The sequence below is a fragment of the Neopsephotus bourkii genome, unplaced genomic scaffold, assembly GCF_033783945.1.
Source record: "Neopsephotus bourkii isolate Nb327-2 ecotype Australia unplaced genomic scaffold, CSIRO-AGI_Nbou_v1 NB_936, whole genome shotgun sequence".
NCBI classification, from domain to species: domain Eukaryota; kingdom Metazoa; phylum Chordata; class Aves; order Psittaciformes; family Psittacidae; genus Neopsephotus; species Neopsephotus bourkii.
Genome location: NW_026901430.1, coordinates 1,688,899 through 1,716,635, shown reverse-complemented (window position 1 = coordinate 1,716,635; position 27,737 = coordinate 1,688,899). Strand labels below are relative to the sequence as shown.

Genomic DNA, 27,737 nt, shown 5'->3' with positions numbered 1-27,737 from the left:
CTGACTGATGGGACACAGCTGCCAATGCCTCCCCACCTGAAGGACAGCATGGAAGGATAACTCTTCCGCTTCTCCACTTCCTTATGTCTCCTCTTTCATAGTCCAATCATTTTCGCCAAGCAAGAAACTGCAGACACTTAAGATCTTTTACATCCCTACACCTCTTACATTACTTGGCTTGAGTTAACACAACAGTTACTGGTAATAGAGGAAAACCTGACAATGTAATTGTATCAGTTTTATTTCCTTAGCAAACCTGTTTCTTTTTATTACATCTGATTTGGAAAGTAACTTACTTTTTTGTAATTTGTGAGCAAAGCATCCTGTCCTAAAGCCAGTCACAATCAGACTGAAGGTCTAGTTGATTTTGGTTTCTTCGTAATCTTAAAGATGTGCTTTTCTACCTATAACCAGCACTGTGTTTCAGGCCTCAGGAGCCACCTGACAGCTACTCAGACAGCAAAAGCTCTGCAGAATTACTGTCACACCTCCATGAACCACCATTTATCAGGACAAGTCCGCTATCATTTTCCACCGAACACAGACACAGCAGCCTCTCCAGAGCAGCTCTGCAGTCAGAGGGCAGGGAGACACTCTTGGCCGAAGTCCCTGGAAGAATCCCTTCTGGAACAAAACCTCATCACTTGATACTTTTTCTGCAGTTATTTCTCAATAACCATTAAATCATACCAACACTCTCGGAAAGCTCACATTTCCTTTGGTAACAGACACAGCAGCAACAAGGAAGAGCCACTAATGGTCCATGGTTTCTATTTTTGCTTCCAGATGTTTAAAAATAAGTAAATACTAGAAGCCACCACCCCAGGCCCTAGTGCAGTGCAAGTCTACATATATATTAAAATCATATTAAAAAGTTGATGCTAAATGATCGGTTACATAGCAGTGTAAGGAAACCCATTCACAGGACCAGCTCGCAGGCCGCCGCCATCATTCCAATCCCGGCCTCAGCTCTGACAGACGCGGCTGGGCCCCGAATTTACCTCAGCCGGAGCGCACAGCTGCGGTCACCGGCAGACGGCCGACAGTCGTGACCCGCCGCACTGACAGATGGGAAGGGAGGGGATAGGACCCCAAGCTCCCGATACGGACCGCGACGAGGGCCAAGCCTCGCGCCCCGCGGCCGCCCGCCGGGCCCCGCCCCCTCCGCCTTCACGCCACACGGAGCGGGACAGCCACGTCCCCTTCCTGCGGGAAGCGGTAACGAGCGCGGCAGTTACGAGCGGCCGGCAACTATGATCACTTCCGGTAGGCCAGAGGGCAGCGGGAAGCAGTGGGGGGTGGTGGCGGCAGCGGGACCGTGCGCCCGAGGTGGGACCCGCCGCCTTACCCGGGCTGCCCGGCCGCGCTTCCGGGCGGCCGCGCCCCGGCATGCACGGCGACCGGATATGCCGCCATCTTTAGGCTCCCTCTCTGCCGTGTATTGACAATAACAAGCCCCGGGCCGGGCCGTCCCCCCTCAGGCAGCGCGAGCAGGCGGCAGCGAGGGGGGAAGGCGGGAGCCCCAGGAGAGCGGGCCGCGGGGGAAGAGCGGGCCGGGCGGCGGCGGGGCAGCGGGAGCTGTGTGGGGCGAGGGGCTGGAGCCGAGGCGTGAGGGAGACGCGCTCAGCCTTCCCCGCTGCTGCTCGGAGGAGACGAGGCGGCCGGAGCAGGAGGGGAGCGAAAGGAAAAGCCGGGGGATCGGGCAGCCGCGGGGAGATACTGGTACTGGAGAGAAGAATCGAACTAGTGAGTGGCGAGAGGCAGGAACAGGAGACGCTCCGCTGAGAAGGGAGTAAAAGCAAGAAAGCAGAGACCAACTACGTGAAGAAACAAAGTAATTAAAAAAAGGGGGGAAGAGAGAAGATAAAGTAATTCCTTCAAGAAAGAAGAAAGCGGCGGAGAGGGAAGACGGAAGGACTATACTGATGAGAGAGAGGAGTTGAAAGATCCCCTCGAGAGACACAGAGCAGGGACTGACTCAAACTCTCTCTCTCTCTGTCACATCACAAGGATTTGATGCCCCTCAGCCTGTTCACTTCTGTGTGTTCATGTTTCCCACAGGTTTCTCTTCCCCCAACCCCCCAGCTGCAGCCCAGGAGGTCAGACCTGCCACTGATGGTAATACCAGCAGCAGCTCCTCCTGCAAGAAGAGAAAGTTAAATAACAGCAGCAACAGCAATTCTGAAAGAGAGGAATTTGATTCCATTTCTTCCTGTGCCTCCTCTCCTTCCAAGAACACCTCCTCATCGTCTTCTTCCATCATCTCCACCTCCTCGTGCTCCTCCTCAGGGGTTGCCTCTTCTAACCATCACCTCCAGAAGAAGCTGCGCTTTGAGGACTCCGTGGATTTTGTTGGACTCGATGTGAAGATGGCTGAAGAGTCCTCTTCATCCTCCTCTCCTGCTGCCTCTTCTCAACAGCAGCACCAACAACAGCTCAAAAATAAAAGCCTTTTAATTTCGTCAGTGGCTGTGGGGCACCATGCAAATGGCCTGACCAAAGCTGCCTCCTCTACTGTTTCCAGTTTCGCCAACAGTAAACCTGGCTCCGCTAAGAAATTAGTGATCAAGAACTTTAAAGGTAACAGGCCATAATTTGTCACAACCTGTGGGGAGCTGATGCTCACCTTCGTGTTTTGTTTTCGACGTGAAAACCGGTTGGCTTTCAAATAGCTCCAGGTTTTACAGGAAATGCTTTTCTGTGGTGAATGTTTCTATGCTTATGTAAAGGGCGAATAATGTCTTATGATGCATACTTGCCCAGTCATGTATACATCCTGAGCTGCACTTTGCTGTTTGGGATTATTTTTCAGACTCCTTTCACTCCGTCTGTTGAGGAGGCCTTAACTTGTTTGTTAAGACGAGAGCTTTTACTACATTAAGTGTGTAAATTACTTTTATTCAGACTTCTAAGGTTTGATTCCTCTTTTCTAGTAATCCTAATTCAGGGTTTAGTGTATGTGTGTGTATAAATATATATTAGTCCAGTGTATGATAAATCTTTGCACAGACTGTGAGGGTTTTGTTTTGAAACTGGGCCTGAATCTATAGGTGCCTTGCATCTATCCATGTTGTCTGTTTATAGGTTAATCTGCCTGTGCTTAGTTTTAAATGGTGAAACTAAGGTGATTATCAGGCTATTATGGCGGATTTCCTTTCTGGTTTCCCCACCTGCCATTAAAGTAGGTAGTTCAGATTTTTGCTGAGTGTTTTCCTTGCAATATCTTCGCTGTGATTTTATTATTTAACTCTTTCTTGTCTTTTCTGTCTTAACATATTCTCACTTTACAAGTTTATATTACTTTATAAATTCTCTCAAAAGATGTTTGAGATTTTCAAATACTGTTACTAGAAACCAGCTGAAGCACAGAAGTTAAACTTTTCTATGGTGATGCTGCTTCATTTTCTATCAAACAAAACCACAAATAGGCAGAAAGCTTGGCTAAACTTCTGTTGTTTTTTTCCCCACAAAGATGAGGAAATCATAGGCTTTCTTACTTCCTGCCTCTTGTTATCTTGTAGTCTGGTAGTTTCCTTTCTTGGGTTGAGGTTGGTTTTTTTCCCCATGTGTTGGGGTTGGTGGAGGGTGTGAGACAAGGGGTCAGGTGAAAGATGTTACTGGCATTAAAAATGATTTCTAAATACACATTTGATAGAAATTTTCGGTAGAGACATCACACAAGTTAAGGATTAGGATTCTTTTAGCCACGGTGTTTTACAGCAATTCGTGATCACATTGTAACTTTTTGCTCTAAGGTCCTCAGAAATGTTGTCTGCCCATTATGTCATTATCATTTAATTTTATTAATTTAAATTTTATAGTTATGATGTATGATAGTGCGAAATAGAGGCCATTCTTCTGTTGCTTGTACACTGTTACCTATAAGGGAAGTCAACTTTTCGTGTTTAAAGTATTTGTTAAATATCATGGATTGCATGGTGCTGTGATCATCATTGCTTATGAATTGGTATTTGAATCACTTGCTTAAAAAGGTTGTCTGAGGAATTTACCAGCTTTGCTTTTTATTTACTCTCAAATGCTAAACTGAATACTCATTTTATGGTTGTTGCCTTTATCTTAAGTGTGATAGCAGTAACATCCTTCACAACTTAAATAACTTCCTAAAATGCAGAATCATGGTATTTACTGCTGAGTAGCATACTCATTAGCTGTTAGTAAAACCAGGCAGGTCTTGTAGTTAGTTTCTCCAGATTCTTATAATACAGTTAATGCTGGGATGTTGCCAATACTGTAGGGAAATGCTTGGCGGGATAAAAATAAACCCAACAAACTTCTCTCTCTGTTACTTCTAGAGAAATCATAAAGCTTTACAATTTGATTTTTACCTCCAGGTATGAAAAAGTCAATTTCAATAGAGTATAAACTCTGGGCCAATTTCACGTGTTGGTGGCATGGATACGAATGTGCCTTCCTAAATTTTCTCCTTCTCTGTTTGGGAACATGCTTATTAGAACTAAAAATAGTCATTTTAGCTAGTTATGAGAACGCAGAGAATTTTAAAATAGTCCTTGTATTCTGTGGCTGTGACTTGGAGAATCTTTCTTAGCTTGTTGTAAATGTTTTAGTCCTGTTGAAGCTGCTGCATAGCAGGGGCATCTTTAGAGATGCCCCTGAGAGGTTAAGAAAAGTAATAGAAAGATTCAAATCTGTGAAGCTTGAGCTATTTGAACATTAAAAGAGGGGATAACTCTTAACAAAAATCCACTGACCAAAGGCAAGAGAGACATAACTGGATTACTTGTAAGTAGGAAGATTTTTCTTGCCACCATAAAGCCTGTATTATAATTACAATATTTCCATGTGTGTTTCTCAAGGGTTTCTTTCCAACTGTTAGTACAGGGTAGAGCTAATCAGCAGTAAATTGAAAAAAAAAAGAAAATATACACAACTGTATTTATTAACCCACATCATTTTGGGCTTTTTTTAGCTGTATTGTCTTTGTAGAGAAAAAGCGTGATGAAGATGTAGATCATTCTTGCTGGTTTTTAGCCTTTATCCCTTCTTGAGTTGCTCAGACACAGTATTGTGATTTTTATTAATCACGTGTCCTGTTTGGGCTACAGATGCTGTGATGTGTATGTGAAGAACAATGCTGAATTTTTTCAATGCATCTGCTTTTTCTAAAGAATTTTCAAACTCTCTATCATTTATTTTAAAGATAAACCCAAATTGCCTGAAAACTACACAGATGAAACCTGGCAAAAACTGAAAGAAGCTGTAGAAGCTATCCAGAACAGTACTTCAATTAAGTACAATTTAGAGGAGCTCTATCAGGTAAGTGCTTTAAATAAGAGCAATGGGGTAGAGCTTTTTGCGTTGTTGGGTTTTTTTTCCTGGCTTGATACAGTGGTAAGAATACGAGATTTTGCTTGGTAGCTGCTTTTGTCAAACACAGAATTAAATAAGGCAAGGAGCTGTATCCCCTTTACTGTTTCAGGGTTTATAGTGTGTAGCTGCTAAAGGAAAAATACGAAATCCTAAAACACTGGTGTTTAGGTAAGAAAAAGATGATTTTATATTAAAATATAATCATCTTTCTGAAGGCAACGTCTGTTCTCGTTTGAAGATCATAAATCACTTAGAAACTAAAATGTTTTATTTTACTTCCTAAAAGTAAATAGAAGACCATTTTTCTCCATGAATTGTATTATTTTGATTTGGTTGTGATTTTCTTACCAGTCAGTATTCTGTCTATTCTAACAACCGAGAGTCAAATTTTCTTCCCAGAAACAGGTCTGATTGCTTTGCCCTAAATATTTCAGGAAGTCATCAGACTTGAACCACATTTCCTAACTTTTTTTTTACAAGCTCCACTTCTGCTTTTTCAGCTGAATGTGTTAGGGAGACTCTCCCCCTCCTCACCTTTTCCCTACTAACATCATGGTACTTGTGGTTTTAGTGGCCTAGCAACAGTACTACTTTAATTAGGTATTAAGAAGCACTTACACTTTTTACTCTACTTTTAAAGCCTGGTTGGCTGTTTGATTTGTTCCTCTGTGTGTATATAGCTTTCTCTCCGTCTGTTTTTAGTGTCTCTTCTTCCCCTGTCCTCAAAGTTGCATTTGGATACGACAGATTTCTCAGAAAAGCTGGGAATAAAAATTCTGTTTGCCAAGGTCTGGGGACAGACTTAGGGGAGGATAAATGGCCATTTCTCATGGAACCAGGTTCCTCAGTCCAGTATGTTTCTGTGCTCATAATAATCTTTTATAATGTTAACTTTTAACAGTTTGTCAGGATGATGCACAGTACTGTTAGTTCTGCAAAACTTGTGAAACTAATAACAAATTGCAACCCACTGCATTGGCTGGTATTGTAAATTACTTTAGATTGAACAACAGAGCAAATAACTGATAATTAAATATGTGAAGGATATGCAAAATTGTTTAAAAATACAAAGTTCTACTGAAAGCCTTGCTTCTGCTTCACAATTATCACTCACATTGCTGCTCGCTTTTACCACAGGCCTAATTTTACATTGCTTGTGCTCAAAAAAAAAAAAAACAAAGAAAAAGCACTTTTTTCTTTTCAACCTTAATTTTAACACTGCAGTAACTTCCTTTTCAATGAAATAGGTGCAAACAAATTAGATTTTTTTTTTAATAAATCTAAAAATAAATGCCTTGATTAAAAATAGTAATAGGAATCACTAGTGTTTTTAAATGCTATTTAAACTAATGTCATTTCTGAACAGCTGCTTGGTAAATGGATCTGATGCCAAATATGCCTTGGCAGACACCATTATCCAGGCATAGAGGGGAACTGCAGAAGTTGTGCTGCACACCTTAAAATGAGATACTAGGGTTTTTTTCATGGAATTAAACTTCTTGAGTTTGGTTTAACTCTGCTCTGTGCTGGAAAATTGCACTGGGCAAACATTTTGAAGCTTTATTTCTCTGTGGGACTCTAGATTCATGTTTGCTTTGTTCCTCCTCAGCTAGAGAAGTGATACACATCTTCAAGTGGTTGAAGTGCTGCAGGATTGAAAGCTTCTTTATTAAAGTAATTTTCCCTAAATTAGCACGAGAAAGTAGAGATCCAGATCTTTGGTACCAGATCCCTAGTTTTTGTTTGGTTTTGTTCATTTTGGTTGGTTGTTTTTTTTTTAAATCGCAGCGTTAAATGCTTCTGGAGTTTCTGCTTTTGCTCTCATCAAAGCTGTGTTCAGTTCTCTTCCCCAGCACACAAACCCAAGTGTGGATGCTGCAGTTTGATGGGATGGAGAGCCAACCAAAAAAGCCCAACAACAGAATATGTCTTACCCAAAAGCAGTATGATTCTTTGCCATCAGATGCTGTGACCGTCTTTAGGGCACAGATTCCCTGATCAAAGCCTTTGTTCCTCTAATTCAGAACAAGATAATTGTGTGAACTAGAGCCCCTAAAGTTCTTGGGAATTTTTGATATATTGTTATTATGTAGCACCAGTAAATAAATTTGGAAGGCATAATATTGCAGTAGTGGTGTTATGCGCGACAGAGCAAATGTTAGTAAAAGGTTTTGTATCAGTGTCTTTAGAAAGTTTAATCTCTTAAAAAAAAAAGTGCGAATTAAGTATAATTCACAAAATATTTCTATGGATGTTACCAGTGAAGATGTAGAAGTTTTGCACTTGATGTTCAAACACTCAATACTAGCAGATGTGTGTTTAACACTGGGGAGTTTCTGATACACAAATGAAAAAGCACAGCTTTATATGATCATTACATAAATGTAAGTGTATATTAATAGACGTTAACTTGCTTCACTAAGAGTTAATGGAATGCGTTTGTCCATCTGCAGTGCAGAGGCTAATCCTTTTAAGGATTTGGAGCAGTATATGTCAATAGTACTTGCTTTGATAGACAGCAGTTACAAAAACGTTGGTAGTTGAGACAGATGAAGTATGGCAAAGTGGCCACTGGTGTCCAGGGCTGACAGGTAGAAGCGAGAGAGCTGTGGTTGTACAGGCAACCAGCAGCTTCTAAAATACTCATCTTCCCAGCTCTCAGTAGGCTTCTCCAAATCAAATGGGAGAAAAGAAGAAATGCATTTATTTCACTTACTGGGGTATAATCAGGCTCTTGAAGTGTAGTGGTTTTATCTACTTTTTCTTCTGAAATGAGAGTAGTGGTTATTTCTGGTTTTGCTGCTGTTGCATCTAGAGCCTGGCCCTGCCGGTACAGCAGCAGAACAGAGCTAAGCTGTGCCCATAACCTACTCTGAACAGTGAGCTATAGAATGTGTTTTCCTATCACATTGCTGTATTTGCTTTGAGTTTCTTACAGTGTTAAGGCGGAGAACTGAATTTGTTGCTATTTCCAAATACTAAGACATGTACACTTCAGTGATAACTCTGGCTTTCTTAATTATCATTCAGACCTGGTTTAGTCTTAACTGGCATACTCACTTTCTTGCTGTATTTGTTTGTTTCTGATGGTAAGCTTATGGAGGGTCGGTTTTCTTTTGTGGTTTCTGTTGTGTGGGTTGGTTTGTTGTGGGGTTTGGGGTTTTGTGGAGGGTTTTTTTTGTTAGTGTTATTTGGCTCCTCCTTGTCCTACAGCCAGTATTAGCTGTAGTGCACTTGATCTGGAAAGTTGTGTACTGTTGATACTGAGACTGATATCCTATGATAAACCGAGGAACTTCTTGTTTAGTTGTTTTGATTCTTGCTATGCTTCTAGTGATGGCTGCTTACTGTTTGCTGGTGGCTCCTATTTGGACTGTTGGGAAATACCCTGAGGAGCTTAGTGTAATGGAGTAGATCTGCTCTGTTTATGTCTGAACTATGCTGTCCCTGCATGGCTGCCTGCAGCTGCTTTCAGTTTTCTTCCCGTGAGCTGGTTGTACTGGCAACTGAAGTATTTTACGTATATTTAAAAAAAAAAAAGTAAAATCGAAAGGCATTATACTCTTCTCTCTAGCTTCCACAGGTGTTTTACAGAATAATTGCATATTGTGTCTTCATCAGTCTGCAAACAGTTAAAGTTGTTTTCGAAATCTGGGCAATTGGTATTCATTTTGGAAAAGTCTTGAGTTACACTTAGGGATTAAGAATACTTGTTGGCTTGAGCAGTCTCCAAGACAGGTCCCCATTAAACTACTTTTCACTTCTCACTGTGAAGCACAGCAGAATATCTTCTAATACTTACTTATGATCTAGAAATCTGAGCTTTGTCACTGCACATATCCGGAATGTAGTAGTTCTAAAAATGAGCCTTTCCAAAAATAATTTTTAGTATAAAAATTGTTCAGGAGTACAACAACTTATTCAGGCAAGGGGTTGATGGATGGAGATATATATATATATATATAAAATATGTGTGTATATATATGTACTTTTGGGGATGAGGGAAGCTTAATCAAGGAGAGAGCTGCAAAACTAACACTGGTAGTGCTTTTCTACTAGTATCAGTGTGACTTGCAGAGCACAGCAGTTAATAAAATTAAGACCTTAAGTGTCTGCTTTGAAGTATGAAGCCCAGCAAGCTGCTGGAACATATTAAACTAACAAACATGTTCTTAGAGACGCAAGGCCTGCAGTTCCTTACGAGATATCAGTACCCCAACTGAAATTAATAAACTGTAAGCTGTTCAGGGCATGGCCTTCCTTTGTCTCTTATTACCACTGTAGTTCCATATCTGATGGTTTGCATGCAGCATTTAACTCTAATTTAAAGCTGGTAGATTTTTGAGTGAGAAGCAGAAGAATTCCATGGTTGGTTTGGGTTTTTTTTTCCTGTTTCCTTGTAAAACCACATATAAGCATCATATAAGCAGATTTCTTAGTATCTGTTTCTCTTTACTTCAGGCTGTTGAAAATCTCTGCTCCTACAAGATCTCTGCAAACTTGTACAAACAATTGAGACAGATCTGTGAAGACCACATTAAAGCACAAATTCACCAGTTCAGAGAATATCCTTTTTTCAGCTGTTGACAAGCCAGAGCATTTTTACCTGCCAGTTTGTGGTGATGGATTTCTTTGACTAGTTCTGAATTCCTAGTTCTTGCATGATTAGGTTAGGTTTTATTTTTCTGTGAGACTTCACAGAACACTACTAGTTCCTTTATGTCTAAGCTGTGAGAAAGTCTGAGAAAGCTTCATTGGTATTTGTGGAATGCTTAACTTGTCACAAAAGCTGATATTAAACTTAGAGCAAGGGTAAAAAAGACTGTATTGGCTTTACCACCTCATGCCTTTATATATGCTGAAGTTGCCATGCTCAGGTGAACAGGAAAGTCTTCCAACAAGTAGTTCTTGTTTTCTTTTTGATAAGTGCTAGTGGTCTGGCAGCATACAGTGTTAGAGAGTCTGAGAATCAGAATGTTTTCTTTTCAAAAGTTTTGAGTTGCATCACATTGAGATCCCATTAAGTGGATATTAATAGTACCAAAACTATGCAATGAACTGAGTAAAAGTTAAATTTCAAGGACAAAATTTATCTCTTAAGGTTATCTCTTAACATGAGCTGATGTTACAGTAGCTGTGTAGTGGTGGCTCTTAAATCTGTTATGAATTGTTGGTAATTGAGGTGTGGGGCTATATATGTTTGTTCCACTCCTCGGGGATGGAGGATTAGACAAAGCACTCAAAAGTATTTCAATCCTTGTTTTATTAAAATCATTTTGATTTCTCACTATTTGAAATCATTTTGATTTCTCACTATTAACACAAGGGCTCTCATTAAAAATAAATATGTTGCATGAAGTTAACTCAATCTTTTGGGGAGTAGGTGAGGTTGTTGTGCTCTGTTAAGTGTCTTTAAAAAAATAATAATGTTGGTTCATTTCATTGCTAACACTACCTGTTAATCATAGTTTCCTTAATTATTTCTTCATGGATTCATTGGATAGTGTCCTTTTTCTAAAGAAAATAGACAAATGTTGGCAAGATCACTGCAGACAAATGGTAAGTTTGTTGTCTTTTTAAAGAAAACCAGTTTACTAGTCAGTATATGTTTTGCTTAACTTTTTTCCTTTACAAATGTATTGTGCTTCTGAAATGTTGTTTTAAATTTACATAAGGCTTCATGGTGAAATACAACTCTGTCTAGTTTTGTCAGAAATCAAGCCTTGAAAATACTTGTCTGTAGTGTGGTTTTTGACACATTGGTCTGATCTTTGACCCACGCACCCCCAACTCCTAACTGTTGTTTCTATACAGACCTGTCTTCTTTTATGCCTATCATAAAAGGAGCTGTTCTTTGCTAGAGAAAGATGATAAATGTCACACAGATCGTCTCACTGAGATTGGCAGAATTATCTTAAATCAGCAGTGTCTAAGAAAGCACTGCCTGAAACTTGTCAGTGGGTATTTTTGTTGTTGTTGAGCGTGATCTGTGTTGCTTTTCAGTTTCAAGAGTAAAATGATTGTGGGGTTTCTTTATTCTTTCTCATAATAGATTATGATTAGAAGTATCTTTTTGTTCTTGGACCGAACTTATGTACTTCAGAATTCAATGCTGCCATCTATTTGGTAAGAGCACAAAGAATAAAATTATTGGGGGGGATATTTAAATTACCACATGTATCCTGCTGATTTTCTTATAGCAACCTGTACATTAAATGATGAATGCATACATGCCTGTTGCAAAGGGAGATATCACTTTATGTTTATTTGCCTTGAGTTACAGGATTCTTCTAGAATAGCTGTGATAGCAAATTTCAGCTAGGTACATATCGACCTCCCTTTTGTACACTTAAAGGAAAGGGCGTGTTTAACAACTGAAGTGCAAGGGTTTGGGTTAACCAGTTAGTGGCTTCAATGTACACAGTATTCAAAGTTCTTTAATTACTTTTAAATAGAAGAATTTACCTAGAATAAAAAGAAGTTACTCTCCTATCAACTCAACCTCTGTGCTGCTCCCCCCACTATTTTAATAACTAGCAAATGCCCTACAGTGCCTTTGGTACTACCTGAATTACCTTGCCAGAGATTGAAGGAGTGGAGATGGAGGATGCACATTCTGGCTTTTCCTAAAAGTGTCCCAGCTCACAGTTACAAATTAATGGAAGGTTTTAACTGGGATGCCCAAAGCAGAGATCCTTGACTTTCACGTCACTGAGTTCTAAGCTATGCCTAAGAATTAGAGATTAGAAAGGGATGGACAAAGAAAATTATCCAACACCTTAAACATGGAATTGGGACCTTGGGTGACATTATCCTTTTCTTGTGAAGGGTGCTGTTCATTCAGTTTCCATCATCCTGCCAACCAACTCAGAAATAAAGACACTGGAACGTTAGGTGGTTATTTAGGGAAAAATATGTGCTTTTGTCTTTAAAATCTGTATCTTACCGTTGATACTTTATGACAGCTTACTTTAATGTTTATGTGTGCGTCTTGAGTCATTTGGGGGAAGAGGAATTAGAATTTGAAGAATGCTAGCATTTATTGTCTTCTCTATTTGATCCAGATAAAATTTTATATATTGGGCTTGATTCTTATGCCATATATTGAACAGTATTTTCTTCCTAGGGATATGGGTCTAGAATTGTTCAGAACTCATATCATCAGTGATCAGAAAGTTCAGAACAAAACTATTGATGGCATTCTTCTCCTGATTGAGAGGGAAAGAAATGGTGAGGCTATCGATAGGAGTTTACTGCGAAGCCTTCTAAGCATGCTTTCTGACTTACAGGTGAGTAAACTTTTTTCACTTTAAAACTGGTGAAGAGTTCAGATTCTTATTTAATGCTCAGTAAGTTTTACCCTGCATTGCTATTATGTTGTTTCCCTAGATTTATCAAGACTCTTTCGAACATAGATTCTTGGAAGAGACTAACCGTCTGTATGCAGCAGAGGGACAGAGGCTTATGCAGGAACGAGAGGTATTTTGAATGTTTGACAATATTTGTCATGTCTAATGACCAAGTATTTGTCAGGAAAAGGAACTATTTTGCTGCGTTATCCAATATACCAGGCAATAATGTGACCTTTATGTTTTATAGTACTCTGAAAAAGGAAATTCACATGCAGACTTCAATCACAATGCCAATGATTTCTGCTTAGAACTGCTGCTGTCAGACCTGTACTGTCTTCCCACACACACACACCTTGATTTATTTCTTTTTAAGATTTTTTTTAAATGTACAAAACTACTCTGGCATTTTCAGGTTCCAGAATATCTTCACCATGTCAACAAGCGCTTGGAAGAAGAAGCAGACAGGATAATCACTTACTTAGATCAGAGCACACAGTAAGTGCAGTTTTGCTTGGTATTATTAGCCATTTGGGTCTTCTGTTGAGGGCCATCTAATAGCTACAGTTTATTTCAGTTATTGACTGACCATCAAATGCTTCTCACTTCTGACAATTCGTTGTTTACATTGAAGCACTGTATTGGCTGACACAGCTAATATCCTTTCCTTCTATTTTGACATAAATGCTGTAGGTCATTTGGTTGGAAAAAAACAGGCTGCCGCCCCCAGTCCAAAGGGCTCTCTTGAGATGAAATGCAATTAATTGAGCACCATCCTATCTGAAAAAGATAGGACCTGGGACAGAGAATTCTAAAGCTAAAGACTGAATATTTACATTAAAATATTTGCATGTTATTTATGGAGGTTGGTAAATTACTGAGTAACGTCAGTCTTCAGTCTTCTTACTTAGAGACAGGATTTCCTGTAACGCAGTCAAGCGGAGGTCATAACTGACAGGACAGGAGAAATGTTCTCCAATATAAAGCCATAGCTATTGTGTCTGAGAGAAAATGTAAGTCACTATTAGAACAAAACTTTTTGAGCAAGTGGTGGCAGCTTAAAGGGCAGGCACAGAGGATCTCTCTGAGAGGATCCTCTAATACATTTTTGTTTCCTTCCTCCTTCGGCTGTTAAAAACATTTGGCCTGTTTAGTGGCTTCCTTCTTCCACACCATTATTCGTGGCCAATTCCCTATTTTGTTTTAATACTTCTTGACTCATGAGGGGTTTTTTTTCTCCTTGGTTTGTCTCCCAAGACAGTCTCCTCCTACAGAACAGGAGACGATAAATTCTTTGTCAGGCTTTTGCCCAGTTTCTTCACTGATGGAATCACTGTCCAGCTCCGTAGAGGTCACATACAACAGGCTTATTGTGTGAACTAAACAGCCAGTCAGCAAAGAGGAAAAAAAGGTTGCTTACTGGGGAGGAAAAAGGATAAATATGTGTATAATCATTTTAGGTCCTTGGCCACAGATAAATAGAGCACTCCCAATGACAAGTGTAGTTAACATAATCTCAAAAAAAGGATTTAAAACTGTCAGTAATGGAAAAAGGAAAAATAACTCTATAAACATTTTTTCTTTAGGAAGCCACTAATTGCTACTGTAGAAAAGCAGCTTCTAGGTGAACATTTAACAGCCATTCTTCAGAAAGGTAATCTTTCTTCTTTATAGAAACATTTCTAATTACTGCTTTGGGGCTTTCAATTCCTGTGCTGAACAATAAAGTGGCAGATCAAGGTGCTGCAGGAAGACACAAGCTATGCCATTCCTTAATGCTTTTTGCTACTCCTGAACTTTTCAGTTCATGAAATAGCATTGACCATTTTGCAAGAGGGCAAATATTCTCCTTGTCAGAAGAAAGGAGAGACAGTGCTGTCTTCAGATATGCAGCAAAGCAAAAGAAAAATTGTAACAGGAAGTTCTTGATTTCAGTGTGTTAAATAGCATCTTGAAGACTTGGAGATAAAGGAGTAGCCTTCAGATGATGGGGAAACATTTGATTACTTGCTGCTTACAAAAAGCAGCTTTTTCTAAAAATTTTGTATGTTGCCTCTGTTCTGCAATAGTCTGTGGAGTCAGGTGACCCTCTGTTGCACTAAGGGATAGTCTGGAAATAGATATGGGTGCAGGAAAGGTTGAGTAATAAAAGAATATAAAGTCCTTACTAGACAGATTATGGGTGAAACAGGTTTGTGAGCATCTTCTGCAAGTTTGTGACAGACTGTTGAGAGGAGTATCAAGTTTGCAATGTTTATCTGGCTACTTTCTTAGAACCTTGCTGTGGAGCATCAGGCAGGCCTTCTCTTCCCAAATGTTAAAAAATGAAAGATTAAGGTATTTCTTGAAGCTGCCTGCCTTCAAATATGTCTAAAATCTATTCTACAGCTGGAATTGAACCCCAGAGCTCTGTCTTTCCAAGGAACTTTTCCTACAGATCAGTAGTGTAAAAGTTTCAGATCTTCAGGGAAAAATAAAGCAGAAGTAAGCAAAGGTATTGTGTATGTAAAGTACTAAAAGCCTAAGATGCACAGTGCAGTTAGGTAGCTGAAAATAAAAGAAAACCACTAATTGCTTCATTAAAAAAACCTAGCTTTGAAGAGGCCCCTTCAGTAATAATATGCTGCACTTTCTTTGAATTACTCTGATTTTCACTTTTACTGAAATTCTCTCATGTGCAGGTTTAAACCACCTTCTTGATGAAAACCGGATTCAGGACTTGTCTCTTCTGTATCAGCTGTTCAGCCGTGTGAGAGGTGGAGTACAGGTTCTCTTGCAACACTGGATTGAGTACATAAAGGTACTGTTCCTGGAACTCTGGAACAGACACCGATACTATCTTGACGGGGTTTATACACAGATACTTTAGTCATCTAGATGAACTATTGCATTTTACTAAGAAGCAAAGGCTACTTGCTTATAAACATATATTTGGTGAGGCACTGGAATAGGTTGCCCAAGGAGGTTGTGAATGCTCCATCCCTGGCAGTGTTCAAGGCCAGGTTGGACGAGGCCTTGGGTGATATGGTTTAGAGCGAGGTGTCCCTGCCCATGGCAGGGGGGTTGGAACTTGATGATCTTAAGGTCCTTTCCAACCCTAACTGTTCTATGATTTAATAAGCAGCTTTTGAAACTGTACTGGGAAAAGTACAGTAACTGCTCTAGCCCTGTTGAAGAAAATACTGAACATTCAGTTGAACTACTGAACTCCAAATAAATTTGGAGGTTTTACATGGCTTATAGTTAGCTGGGGGGACAACTGTATTTCTCCAGTAGATATTTTGGTAATGGCAGAATGTTTCTGTCTTCTCCCTGGTAAAATTTCGTGGTAGTATGAGTGGTAGCTTAAGTTACCAACCATTTTAAGTTCAAAAAGCACCTGAATATCACTTCAGATGTTTCATCTTACTAATCGGTGGAAATGTTGTCACAGAAAGTATGGTGGTTGTGAAGGAAGGCTCTCTAATAGCATAGCAGTACTCTTAAATAAAACAGAGTTTAGTGGGAGGTTTAGCTGTGTGAAACCTGAAGATATAGATATTTAAAAATGGTATGTTACTTTTATCATGCTTAAGTTTATTTGTTCAGGCAGTTCTGAATCTGCTTATTTATTCATAGGTTGGTTCTGAATCAACATACAAGGTCTAGGAATGATTATAAAGTAAATAATAGTAAACTACTTATGTTGTGCCAGTGGAACTAATATGAATACCAGAAACAAGACATTACAAAGATAACTTGGGCTTTTAAAAGTCTTGTAATTTAAATTCATCATTCAGGCTAACTGAAAGATATGGTTTATTTTGCAGGCATTTGGTAGCACCATAGTAATTAATCCAGAAAAAGACAAAACCATGGTCCAAGAACTACTTGATTTTAAAGACAAAGTTGACCACATTATTGATGTTTGCTTTCTCAAGAACGAGAAGTTTGTAAATGCCATGAAAGAAGCCTTTGAAACATTCATTAACAAAAGACCAAATAAGCCAGCTGAACTCATAGGTATTTTTCTTCAGTTTCTCTCCATGTGAGAATTTGGGTGGGGGACAAGAGGGAGTTGCTGATGCAGCTTACAGATGGGATATGATGGAGTTATGTGTTAAAGACATGATGTACAGTGCATTGTCAAACTGGTGAACTACTGTGCCTTGTTATGCAAGTGAACCATTTCATAGGATAGTATTAAACGTTAAGAAAAAGCTCTGTTCAGCAGTTCACTGGCTAGGCTATAGAAAAATGAAGAACATTAGAATGTGGGCATTCCAGCAATTGACTGGTGTCCAGATGTAAGCATACTGCTAGTAATTTGACTTTTTCAGAAGCTTACATAACTGTGCTACCAGCACATGTGCACAGAGCTATGAGGGACTCTATATACCTGTTTTAATACATAAAAGTGAAGAGGGATGAGGATGCTCTTTACCTCATGTTACAGGGACAGAGCCCCTGTTTGCAATGAACGGTGTTTACAGATGTGTGCATTACAGGCCTGGCTGTCTGCACTTTGAATACCTTAACGGTTTCCCCACAGAGTGAATAATACCTGCCTTGCAGTCTCTTGTGCTGTTAGGCTTGTGGGGTAATGCTTTCTGCCTCCCTTTTTAAAATTAATTCACTAACTATAATGTGCTTACCAGACCATCTGAAATTAAACCAAACAGTAATCTGCTAGAGAAATTCCGCATTTAAGTAACTGGTTTACCTATTTCAGTTCTGATCTTTTTGCTTCTATTATAGCCGTGTCAGTCTATACCAGTGGTGACTTTTTGCTTTGAGATCATATGGATATATGGACCAGGACATTTTTTTTATACGCACAGGAATCTTTTTTTAATATTATGTATGCTGATAAAGTTATGATAGAGTAATTGCTTATCTGAAAAAAGAGATTAGGCTGTAATGTTTTTACAACTTTATAGCCTCTATTAAAATATATCAGGCTAGCTGCAATGAAACTGGTTTCAAGGTGATTTCAGGATCATTTACCTTTCCAAAAGATTTTACAATATTAGATGTAGAAAAAACAAATTATTGTTCCATTATGATGCTCAGCATTTGTTAAACTTTCTATTCCTCAATACTTTTAGCTAAATATGTAGATTCAAAGCTTCGTGCAGGCAACAAAGAAGCTACTGATGAAGAACTTGAAAAAATGCTGGATAAAATTATGATCATATTTAGATTCATATATGGTAAGTTGTGGGGTTTTTTGTGGGGGTACAGTTGTTTAACCAGTAACATAAAGGTATTTTCAAAATATTTTTTGCAGTCTGTGTGCATTTTCAAGTGCTCTGTCTCTGTAGATGCAGTTTGCTGGTATAGCGCTGTTTAAGGCTACTGTTAGCTTTACTGAGCTTTGAATTGGGGCTAAGTAAGGTTTGTATAAAACAAACAATGATTTGTGATGACTGTCAAATCTCACCTTTTACAGGAAAAGATGTCTTTGAGGCCTTCTATAAAAAAGATCTAGCAAAGAGACTATTAGTTGGGAAGAGTGCATCAGTGGATGCTGAAAAATCCATGCTTTCCAAACTCAAACATGGTAAATGTCTATCAGTTTGCTTTCTTCTAAAAACAGTCGTCTTTAAAAAACAGGCTTTCCTAGTAATGCTGTTGGTAATTCCCTTTTACATGAGCTGGTGTGCAAATCTTGAATGACTGGTGGATTTTGAAAGAGATTCATTTGCTTTTAGTTCTGTAATTATAGCAGCAATAGTCAAAAGTCAGGAGCTTAAAGTGCACGGTGTATCTTGGCCTGTGGGACAGAGCTGAGGTTCCCTGCTGAGTAAGCCAGTGATGTGCTCAGAGAACTTGATGACTTCTGCTTGTTACTCATTCTGTATAAGGACTTGAAACATCAAGCTGCCAGCTACCAGTCTTCTAGCCTGGTCTTCATTGTTCCATAGGATGGAGTCTCTGGGTGGTGAGAGTAAAATTTTTAGAACTTGATCTTATTCTAAGAGACAGTTTGGCAGGCAGCTGGTAAGGATCAGAGATGTTGTCTAAGTGATAGGTTGCAGGTGGAGTCCTAGGATGACCCATCATGTCCATGTGGAAAAAAAATGGGTTGCAAAATAGCTGCCATATTAAAACATTTCCCCCCCCTTGTTTATAACCTTATTCTGTATCTTAATTGGAATCCAGGACTTTAGGTAAGAATATAGGCTGAAATAGGTAGTCTTGCTTCAAAGTACGTTCTGATACTTGGAATAGCTACTCTGTGGTGTTGAAAATGAAGACTAATTTTTAAGATTTGCATTTTATCTTTTATAGAATGTGGAGCTGCTTTCACCAGCAAACTTGAAGGAATGTTTAAAGATATGGAGCTTTCAAAAGACATAATGATTCAGTTTAAACAGGTACTGTGGGAAAGCCTGCCATGGCGCCTTCATTTACTTGCTTTTTGAATTAGTTATTCTCAGCCTAATGAGAGCATACAGGGTGTCCTCAGTTGTGTACATTTGTATTGCAATTAAGTTAAACTTCTTTTGAGTTACTCCCATTGCCTGTAATGTTCTTACACTAAAAAGACTTTGCAGGTGATAGCTTTTGAAAGCAGCGGACGAAAGCCCAACTGGGAACACAGTCTCTACTGAAATTCAGTCAGAATCTATTTCTTAATTCTGTGCTGCGTGTGCTTTTTTAATGTTTTACTGCATTTATTAATGGTTTTCATGAACAATGAAGCAAAAAACCTGACACCAGAAGTTTCTTATAAAAGATAAATAAACACCCACACACCTCCAAATCACCAGCAGTAATAAAAGAACTGTAAACTTAAAAAACATTTTATACACCACTATATCTGATGAACTGGCTAATAAGTTTGGTCCTGTAATGTTTTGATTACAAGCAAATTTTAACATTCTTTCATCCGTTCACACATCTGGGTTCATCTTCGTATCAGCCTACTAAAGCACTCATTTTGCTGTTTTTGTATAGAAGTGCCTTTAGAACATCAGAAAAGTGCTTTTTCTTAATCTTATTTTTATGTATGTAACTTGCAGTTAATACAGGAAAGACATCATAAGGTTACTTCTCTTCTGTGCTCTAACTCCTCAGATCTACCTGAAATATGTTCAATAAGCATTGAATTATTTCAGTTTACTTTGTTTCTGTCTGCAGTATATGCAAAATCAGAATGTCCCTGGCAACATTGAACTGACAGTGAATATTCTGACTATGGGTTACTGGCCAACCTATGTGCCTATGGAGGTCCATTTGCCCCCTGAGGTAATGAATACTGACATATTATACCACCTATCAGCCTATCAGTAATGCATCTTGATGTCAACTGCAGCTGGGTTTGAAATATGCATGTGTTCTCTAGAAAGAAGTGCAGAAGTGTCTTCTTTAAATAGTTTTTTCTTTTTTTGCAATTCCCTTTATCTCTCTGAGCCTTCGCTTATGGCTCACTTGATTGCAGAGGGAAGGATAATTTTAAAGTAGAAACTGTGTTTTAGTGTTTTGGGTTTTTTTCTTTCTTTAGATGGTAAAACTTCAGGAGATTTTCAAGACCTTTTATTTAGGAAAACACAGTGGTAGGAAACTTCAGTGGCAGTCAACATTAGGACACTGTGTACTAAAAGCAGAATTTAAAGAGGTGAGTGTATTTTCTTTCTCATATTTCTGCTGCTTTGCCGATTCAGAGTATGGATTGTAACTTAGGGATATATTTGGAAGGTTATTTGTGCCATGATAGAAAACTTGGCACTGCTTTTGCAATTACTTTTAACTTTTTACCTTTTGCTATCATTTCCAGAGTTGGTAGTTTCTGGAATGGATGTATCAATGAGGGAGGGAAAGGCTGTTGGTTACTGCTTGGGGAAAATAGCCAGTGGGTGTAGTTGAATATTAAAGAAAGCACTAATTTTTGTACTGAGGAGAAGAAAAAGGAGGAGGCTGTGTTCCACAGATGATTTTAATTCAACTGACAGCATTAAGTATCTTTACAGTAAGCTTTTCACTACTGAAACAGAGAAAAGTTTTGGGTTGTACCAGAACACAACTATTTGCAGAGGGTTGCCAGTTACTCCCCTTCAGCATTTCTTTATGGGCACAAATGTATTTCAAGAAAATGAATCTTGGAGTAGGAATGCTTACCAGTTCTGGTGTTTATTAAAATGTTAATGGTAAAACAAATATGATCAAACTTAGTTATTTCAAAGATCCTATAGCTGTATTTCTTAAACTAATGTTTGTGTTGCACATTGATTTAAAGGTCTTCCAAACTGTAATTTTAAGCATTCACTGCTTTAGGATTTGCCTTGAGTAAGTTGGTGCATGTCTTGGGTGAGTGTTGTCACTGGATACTCTTTCTGATCTCTAGCTTATTCTGTATTTCATAGTAATACAAGGTGACCAGTAGCTCGTTATCCATTTGAGAATATGAAAAACTAAATAATATCCTTTAAGTGAAATAATTGACATGCAAGAGTGTCTGTGTCATTGTTATTACTGTGCTCCCTTCCCCTCCCACCCTCAAAGAAGAAAAAATTAAAATCAGCCTAGTGATGCCTGTTAATTTCCCTTGTGACAGGGAAAAAAAGAACTTCAGGTCTCCTTGTTCCAGACACTGGTGCTGCTCATGTTTAATGAAGGAGAGGAGTTCAGTTTAGAGGAGATAAAGCAAGCCACTGGGATAGGTTGGTATTGAAAACAGATGACTACTTCCAAACATTCTTTCTTAAAAAAACCTAAACAACTTGTTTCTGCTTTAGAGGACGGAGAGCTGAGGAGGACACTTCAATCTCTGGCTTGCGGCAAAGCCAGAGTACTGACTAAAAGCCCCAAAGGCAAAGATGTAGAAGATGGTGATAAATTCACATGTAATGATGATTTCAGACATAAGCTCTTCAGGATAAAGATCAACCAAATTCAGATGAAAGAAACGGTATATTCATTTTAATCCTCTGGGGTTTAGATCGTTCGGTCTTAGTGCCTGTCTTATTGCCTAACCATTTACATGCTTCTTTTTCCTCTCAGTTGTAATATACATGCTGATAGCTTTGTAAATTACACATCATTTGGATGATAGCACGTGTCTACCATTGCTGATTTAAATGTGTACTTCCATACCAATGTAGGCGTCAGTGATTCTAGATGTCTCTAACAAGGTTGTTAAAGGGAAGTTCAAATTAGTGAATGTTCTTTTATGTTCTTTTCACCCCTGATCATTCCCTGGAGCTTTACTGAATGATTTGTGAACATAGAAACAAGTTCACAGTGAATTTTCCCTGTCAGCCATCCAGTGTAAAATCTGTGCAAAGATTTTAATTCCTTGCAAAAGGGTTTTTTTTAACAGACAGACTTCATATTTTTAAAGAATTTCTGTCAGGTATTTGACAACAGACATTTTACAGTCTTAGCTCTATGAAGAATAGTTCTGACAGTTCTAGTGCTCCCTTTAAAACTTTTCTAAATGGATCCTTCAGGTGGAGGAACAGGCAAGCACTACAGAGAGAGTTTTCCAGGACAGGCAATATCAGATTGATGCTGCAATTGTACGAATCATGAAGATGCGCAAGACGCTGAGTCATAACCTGCTTGTGTCGGAGGTCTACAACCAGCTTAAATTCCCAGTAAAGGTGTAGTACTGATTTTAATTCTTCTAAAACCTTTTATTACTTTTTATATTCCCTGGTTGTCTTTAGTTGAACAGCACTTCTATCCAAAACATGCATGTTTGTACTACTGGGAAAGACAAATACTTTCAGACTTCCTAAAGTGCCAGCTGCATTCCCTTGTCTGAAAATTACCTCAGGCTTTTAGTGAGTTAATAAAACCTATTAACCAAAGGCTTCTAGAACTGGAGTGTGTTGGCAATAACTGTGAAGCTAGCTCTCCTTGTTCTTGTATTGAGGTGTTCTTGGGGACAAGGAGAAAATGATTCAGATACGTAATGCAGAATTCATAGCATCATAGAATGTTTTTTGTTGGAAGGGGCCTTAAAGCTCATCTAGGTCCAACTCCCCTTCCACTAGACCAGGTTGTTCAAAGCCCTGTCCAACTTGGCCTTGAACACTTGGTTTTGATTCTTAATTTGGTTGACACTTGTTAATAAATTAGGAACCAGTAAACATTCAGTGCATATTCCAGACATTGGTTAATACATACACACATACATATAGATGGCATAAAAATTAGATACTGGTAAATGTCTCAAAGCTAATGAAGCCCACAGTTGCAAGATGAAATCAATAGCCTATTGTGTACAAATAGAAATGGATTTTCAAATACAGTGATATATCTCTTTTGAGTTCAAATATACAGTCCTTTCTATCAATGGGAATGCAAGATAAAAAGTACTGCCATCTCATTCTGCAGGTTTGTCCCTGCAGTCCTGTAAGTACTGTATGAACTGCAGTTGGGCTTTGCAGGGTTATAACAGATTTAAACGCACTCTCTGACTCTATCATGAGGTATCAGTATGAAGTCCTTCACCCATAGAATTCATAGGGCACCAAAACTATTGTAAAACTCACATCAAGATGAATTGAAACTGGTGCCATTTTTACCAAGTAAAAGTCAGAAATAGAAACATTTTGGTACATAGTACATGAATTGCAGCTCTTTAGAGCTCAGTTTAAACAGCAATAAATATCTTTATCTGCTGTAAAAAGTTTATGCTTTAGCTGCAAGTGACAAGCTAATTTAGTTACTTTCTCTTGAATTATACATTGCAGACTTTAGAAGCTTTGATGCTTTAAGTGTTTGGGGTTTTTTTCCAATTGTAATTCCTGTTTCCTCAGCCATTTTAAATAGGAAGGATATTGGGCTTAAGTAGAAAGAAAGAACTGAGAAACATAGACTGCAAAGTAATAATGCTGACATCTGCTTTATTTTACAGCCTGCTGACCTTAAGAAGAGAATAGAATCCTTAATTGACAGGGACTACATGGAAAGAGATAAAGAAAACCCCAACCAGTACAACTATATTGCATAAACATATGTTGGCCTTTGTTTTACTGCACACTTGGTGTCATACACAGTTGCCAGTGGATAAACTAGCCTGTTGATCCCGTTAATTGACTTTTTATACTACCGATGATTGAATGAAAGCAGTGTAATGGAAAAGTATAGTAGAGTGGACTTCTTTCAGTGGTTAACATGCCCATTTAAAGAGTACTATTTACATTTTAAGAAGAATGCTGTTGAACTCTTTGCATGTTATTTAGTAAGATGTGCAGAAAGCTGAAAGAAAGTACCTGGTCTTTGTGATTCCATTTGTCTCTGGGTCTGAAGAGGAGTCCCTTGATATATGACAGATGTCTTTCACACCTTTAAAAGGAAACAGGAGGTTAATATAAGAAAATAGCCTTTAAAATGCTTAAACTGCATGCAAACTTTTAATTTACTGTACAGAATGCATTTCAGTTAGTAACATACCATTGGTTTGGTTGATGCCCACGCTTGGGTTTTTCCCTTGAGGGAGGGAAAACAGGGAATAAGCTAAGCTATGCTTATTGCTGATCTAATGGAAAATATTCTTGGTCATAATTAGGAAAAATGGTACCAATATAAAACAGTGTATAAAGTTTGCAGTGTGGGCATACATACTGTATATAAACAAACACCATTCTTGAAGAACTGCTACAACGAAACAAGTCCAGATTAGATTTATATGGCTTGCCTATAAGACTTAGTGTTCACCTTTGGGAATTTTAAGCATAAAACAGCCATAATGGAAAAAGTGACAGTTTTTACTAGTCATGGGTAGGAGGCCTTCACCTCTTGGCAGCAATACTCTAGAAAAGCAGATCTATTTACAGGTATCTATGAAAAGCCACACTCTTCTTGTGGTAAAGCTGTAAGAACAAAAATTGCAAATGGATTTTAATACTTGTTTTGCTTTGCAACATTCTAAACTTGAACTAACCTCAAGGTTTAGACAGGGCAGCTCTTCTGAAGTCTGCCCTGCTTTGGATTGCTTTAACTTAAAGCTTTAAGAACTCAGCCCTAGATGTGGCAGGCCTCCTAGAACCCAGAAGCCTACCTCTCATATATAAAGTTAAGTATTGCTGTGAGGCATCTAAAATATATTTTCTTAGATGACCAGAGAGCATTCTTTGCATCTTTATAAGACATGGGAGATTAAGTCACTTGAATGTAGAGCTTTGTTTCAACAAGATGCATTATTTTTATTGCTATAGCAGCATGTGCCAGGAATATATGGGGGGAGGGAGTGTCAGCAGAAAAGGTAACTCCTCCATGTAACAGTTCTTCCTTGCCCAGCAGGCTTTAGACCTACCATCAGCTGTGTTGCAGAGCACAATGAAAAACCTCATCCTCTTTCAGGCACTGATAGTCCTGGGGAATACCAGATATTTCTTGGAAGCAAGACATTACTTTTGTTTAGTGGCAGTGTAACTTAGCTCTCTATGATCTATAACTTCTATCACTGTGATTCCACATTCAGGGGTGTGCATGTGCGAGAGAGGGTGAGTGTGTGTATGTGTGTGTATTTTGTATCTGACACATCCCATCCTTATTGCTTTTTTGATTTACTGTTTAATTCCATATTTCCCCCAGCTGTGTTTTCTCTCAAGCTCTTTTATATGCAGCCCTCAGCTGACAGATGATGCAGATGGGGTTTTTTTCCTCCTACTAAATTATTTGCTGTCATCTTCTAGTAACTGTCATACAGCTCCTTGTGATCTGCAGAAAATCTACCTTATCCTTTGACACTATTGCAGCATAACCACTGGTAAACATCCAGGACCACCCTTGCCTCTGCAAGAAAAGTACTAACAGTAGAGTTATCTGATAAGAAACTTGAAGACTGCTCCTGCAAATCTTTAAGTATTAGTTCAGATAGAGATCCACTGGGGAGGAAAGAACAGCTCCCCAGAACATTCTGTATTTTGCATTCAGTGTTCCTTTTTGTTGTACGTGTTTTGTATCTTTAGCCAATAAAAGACTCCTTTTAAAAAGGTGGTTTTGAGAAGGAGCATAAAACTTAACTCTTTGGGAGACACGAAATGATGAGTATCAGTATTGAAGTGGTTCCATTCAGTCTGTTGTAGCATATAAATCTAACACCACTACATGTTTAAAATACCTATTTTGGTAAACTCCTCCCTCATTAGACAAGTGTGTTGCAATCAGTCAGCCTAACCAGAAAGGTCTGAAGGTTTATTTATTTTTTTATCCCATCCATTTCAGTAAGTTAAACGCAGAAAATATTACATAGAAAGTGTCCTCAAATCTCATCAGAGTTCCACGATCTGAGGCAGACCCTAAGCGGCAATCTAGTTAAAGCAACCCAAAGAATGGACTTTGAGAGCCCTGGCTATGCCAAGAGAAGAGGTGAACGAGGGGAGGGGAGAACTCTTCTCCTTGTATCTGCATGGGGTTTCCCCAAGAACTTGTTCATCTCTGCTAAGGAATCGCTCATTCCTGGTTAATGACAAAGCTGCAGCCAAGATTTACTGTCCAGCCGTACAACTCTGCAACTTCTTGCTGGGATCATGTGCCTGCCTATTGAGCCATATATATCTCTGTAAGAAAAATGAAAGTGGGCTTGGACCACAGCTCATCTGGCTAGAACACAGCTTGTCTGTTTGGCCACACATTTTTAATCTTGACTCTTGCATGCAGTTTATAGCACCTTGTTCATAAGAAATTGCAGTTTATTCTTAGAAATATATATTTTAGGTTTTTTAATCTTTATACCCATAAATGGACTATTTTTTTGTCTTGGCTGGTTTAAAAAGTGACCATTTTGTTTAAATGCTGTAACTGCAAATGTGTTGTAAGTGTTGTTTTGTTCTATAGTTTACACAAAGGTGCCAAAGTAAATAGTTAATAAAAATCCCCCAAACCCAAGCAAACTGTTGCATTGCTTTAGCTGTTCTTCGAATTTTGGTCTCTGCTCTTTTTTGGGGTTGGTTTTTTTTGGGGGGGGTTTCAGCCTTTCAGTTTTTCCCAGACATATCATTTGCCCAATGCTTTCTTTAAAAAAAAAAATCAAAAAAAAAAAAAGTGCATCTAAAGAAATGTTCAAATACCACTTTTTTAGTGATTTCATATAGTAGGAAGAATATTTTCTTTGAAACGTTACACTAAAATTGTAAGAGTACAGCAGCATTCAAAAATGTAATATACTTTTTGTATAACAGTTCTTCAGAGTGTGTCTGGAGTGGGGAAGAAAACTAACCCTGTTACTTTTCAGAAGCCTCTTCCCTCAGCTACCAGGATATGAAATTGTGCTTTTTCACTGCATCAAAGTTATAGTTTATGCAGACTTGCAAACGGGGCATGTATCACCATTGCATCCTTCGATGCAAAGAGCAGCAAAACCTTTTTTATGTTTCATAAGTCTGATATGGGTACAGAGAGTCTTTCTTAAGTTGGTAAATAATGTAAATACATGTCCTTTCAGAGAGTGAGTCTGTTATCTAGGTATTTTGTGTCATTTAATAAATATTAAAACAGTTTTGTGTTGATAAACCCCTGTGTGTAAAATGCCTTCTTACTCAAAGTTCTGTATGTTGGGCTTATTAATGTTTGTGGCTTCTTTAAATTCTTTAGCTTGTGCTTTGATAGCAAAATACTTGTTTGCTACTTAAGTATAATAATCACCAATTCCTCCTTTATTCAGTCATTAAAATCCCTTGAGTTTTCTAAGTGGCTTCCATTCCTGAATTTTATTTTTTTTTTACCAAGTCTTCCATCAGGTTAATGGGGAGGAAGGGAGTAAACATCCTACAAACTGAATTGGGATTAGAATGTGTAAAGTGCCAGAAATGGTGCCACACTACCAAAGCTGCTGGCTCATTGCTAGTACAGGAGGCTTCTCTCCTGCTGTATGATTATTCCTTGTTTCCCAGTAAAGCTAGTACGTTTTTTTAATGGCTGTGGCACAATTACTGAAGTACAGGACAGGGCTGGACAAGGAACCTGTTTCTGTTACTGGTGATGACCAACTGGGCCATTCTTAATTTTTCTTCAGCCGTTTGGAGCCACTGGCCTAAATCAGAATTTGTTGGGTATTTTCAGGCCCTTCCTGGTGCAGGTGCTCTGAGGACTCTGGAGAGG

The 27,737-nt window shown here is 38.7% G+C and overlaps 1 protein-coding gene across 2 annotated transcripts; it reads left to right on the top strand.

Moving 5' to 3' along the window:
- Positions 1-1,378: 1,378 nt before the first annotated feature.
- CUL4B (cullin 4B) lies at positions 1,379-27,149 on the top strand. 2 transcript variants are annotated; one of them, XM_061358065.1, is made up of 20 exons: positions 1,379-2,580; positions 5,180-5,295; positions 9,811-9,914; positions 10,839-10,908; positions 11,402-11,475; positions 12,476-12,638; positions 12,739-12,828; positions 13,114-13,196; positions 14,285-14,352; positions 15,380-15,498; positions 16,508-16,700; positions 17,786-17,890; positions 18,130-18,240; positions 18,972-19,057; positions 19,824-19,931; positions 20,188-20,301; positions 21,238-21,343; positions 21,419-21,591; positions 22,133-22,285; positions 23,548-27,149. In XM_061358065.1, the coding sequence occupies exons 1-20, from the start codon at positions 2,049-2,051 to the stop codon at positions 23,641-23,643; spliced, it is 2,664 nt and encodes an 887-aa protein (XP_061214049.1). In that variant the 5' UTR covers positions 1,379-2,048; the 3' UTR covers positions 23,644-27,149. The 2 variants fall into 2 exon arrangements, with proteins under 2 accessions (XP_061214049.1, XP_061214050.1); XM_061358066.1 differs by lacking the exons at positions 9,811-9,914; positions 10,839-10,908 and having other exon boundaries at positions 1,380-2,580.
- Positions 27,150-27,737: the final 588 nt, after the last annotated feature.

What these genes read in the sequence shown, in the direction of transcription:
- CUL4B (XM_061358065.1), top strand. Translation starts at nt 2,049, where the DNA reads ATGTTTCCCACAGGTTTCTCTTCCCCCAACCCCCCAGCTGCAGCCCAG. An exon ending in AACAGCCATTCTTCAGAAAG is followed by an intron (nt 14,353 to 15,379) that starts GTAATCTTTCTT and finishes TCTCATGTGCAG; the next exon opens with GTTTAAACCACCTTCTTGAT. An exon ending in CATATTTAGATTCATATATG is followed by an intron (nt 17,891 to 18,129) that starts GTAAGTTGTGGG and finishes CACCTTTTACAG; the next exon opens with GAAAAGATGTCTTTGAGGCC.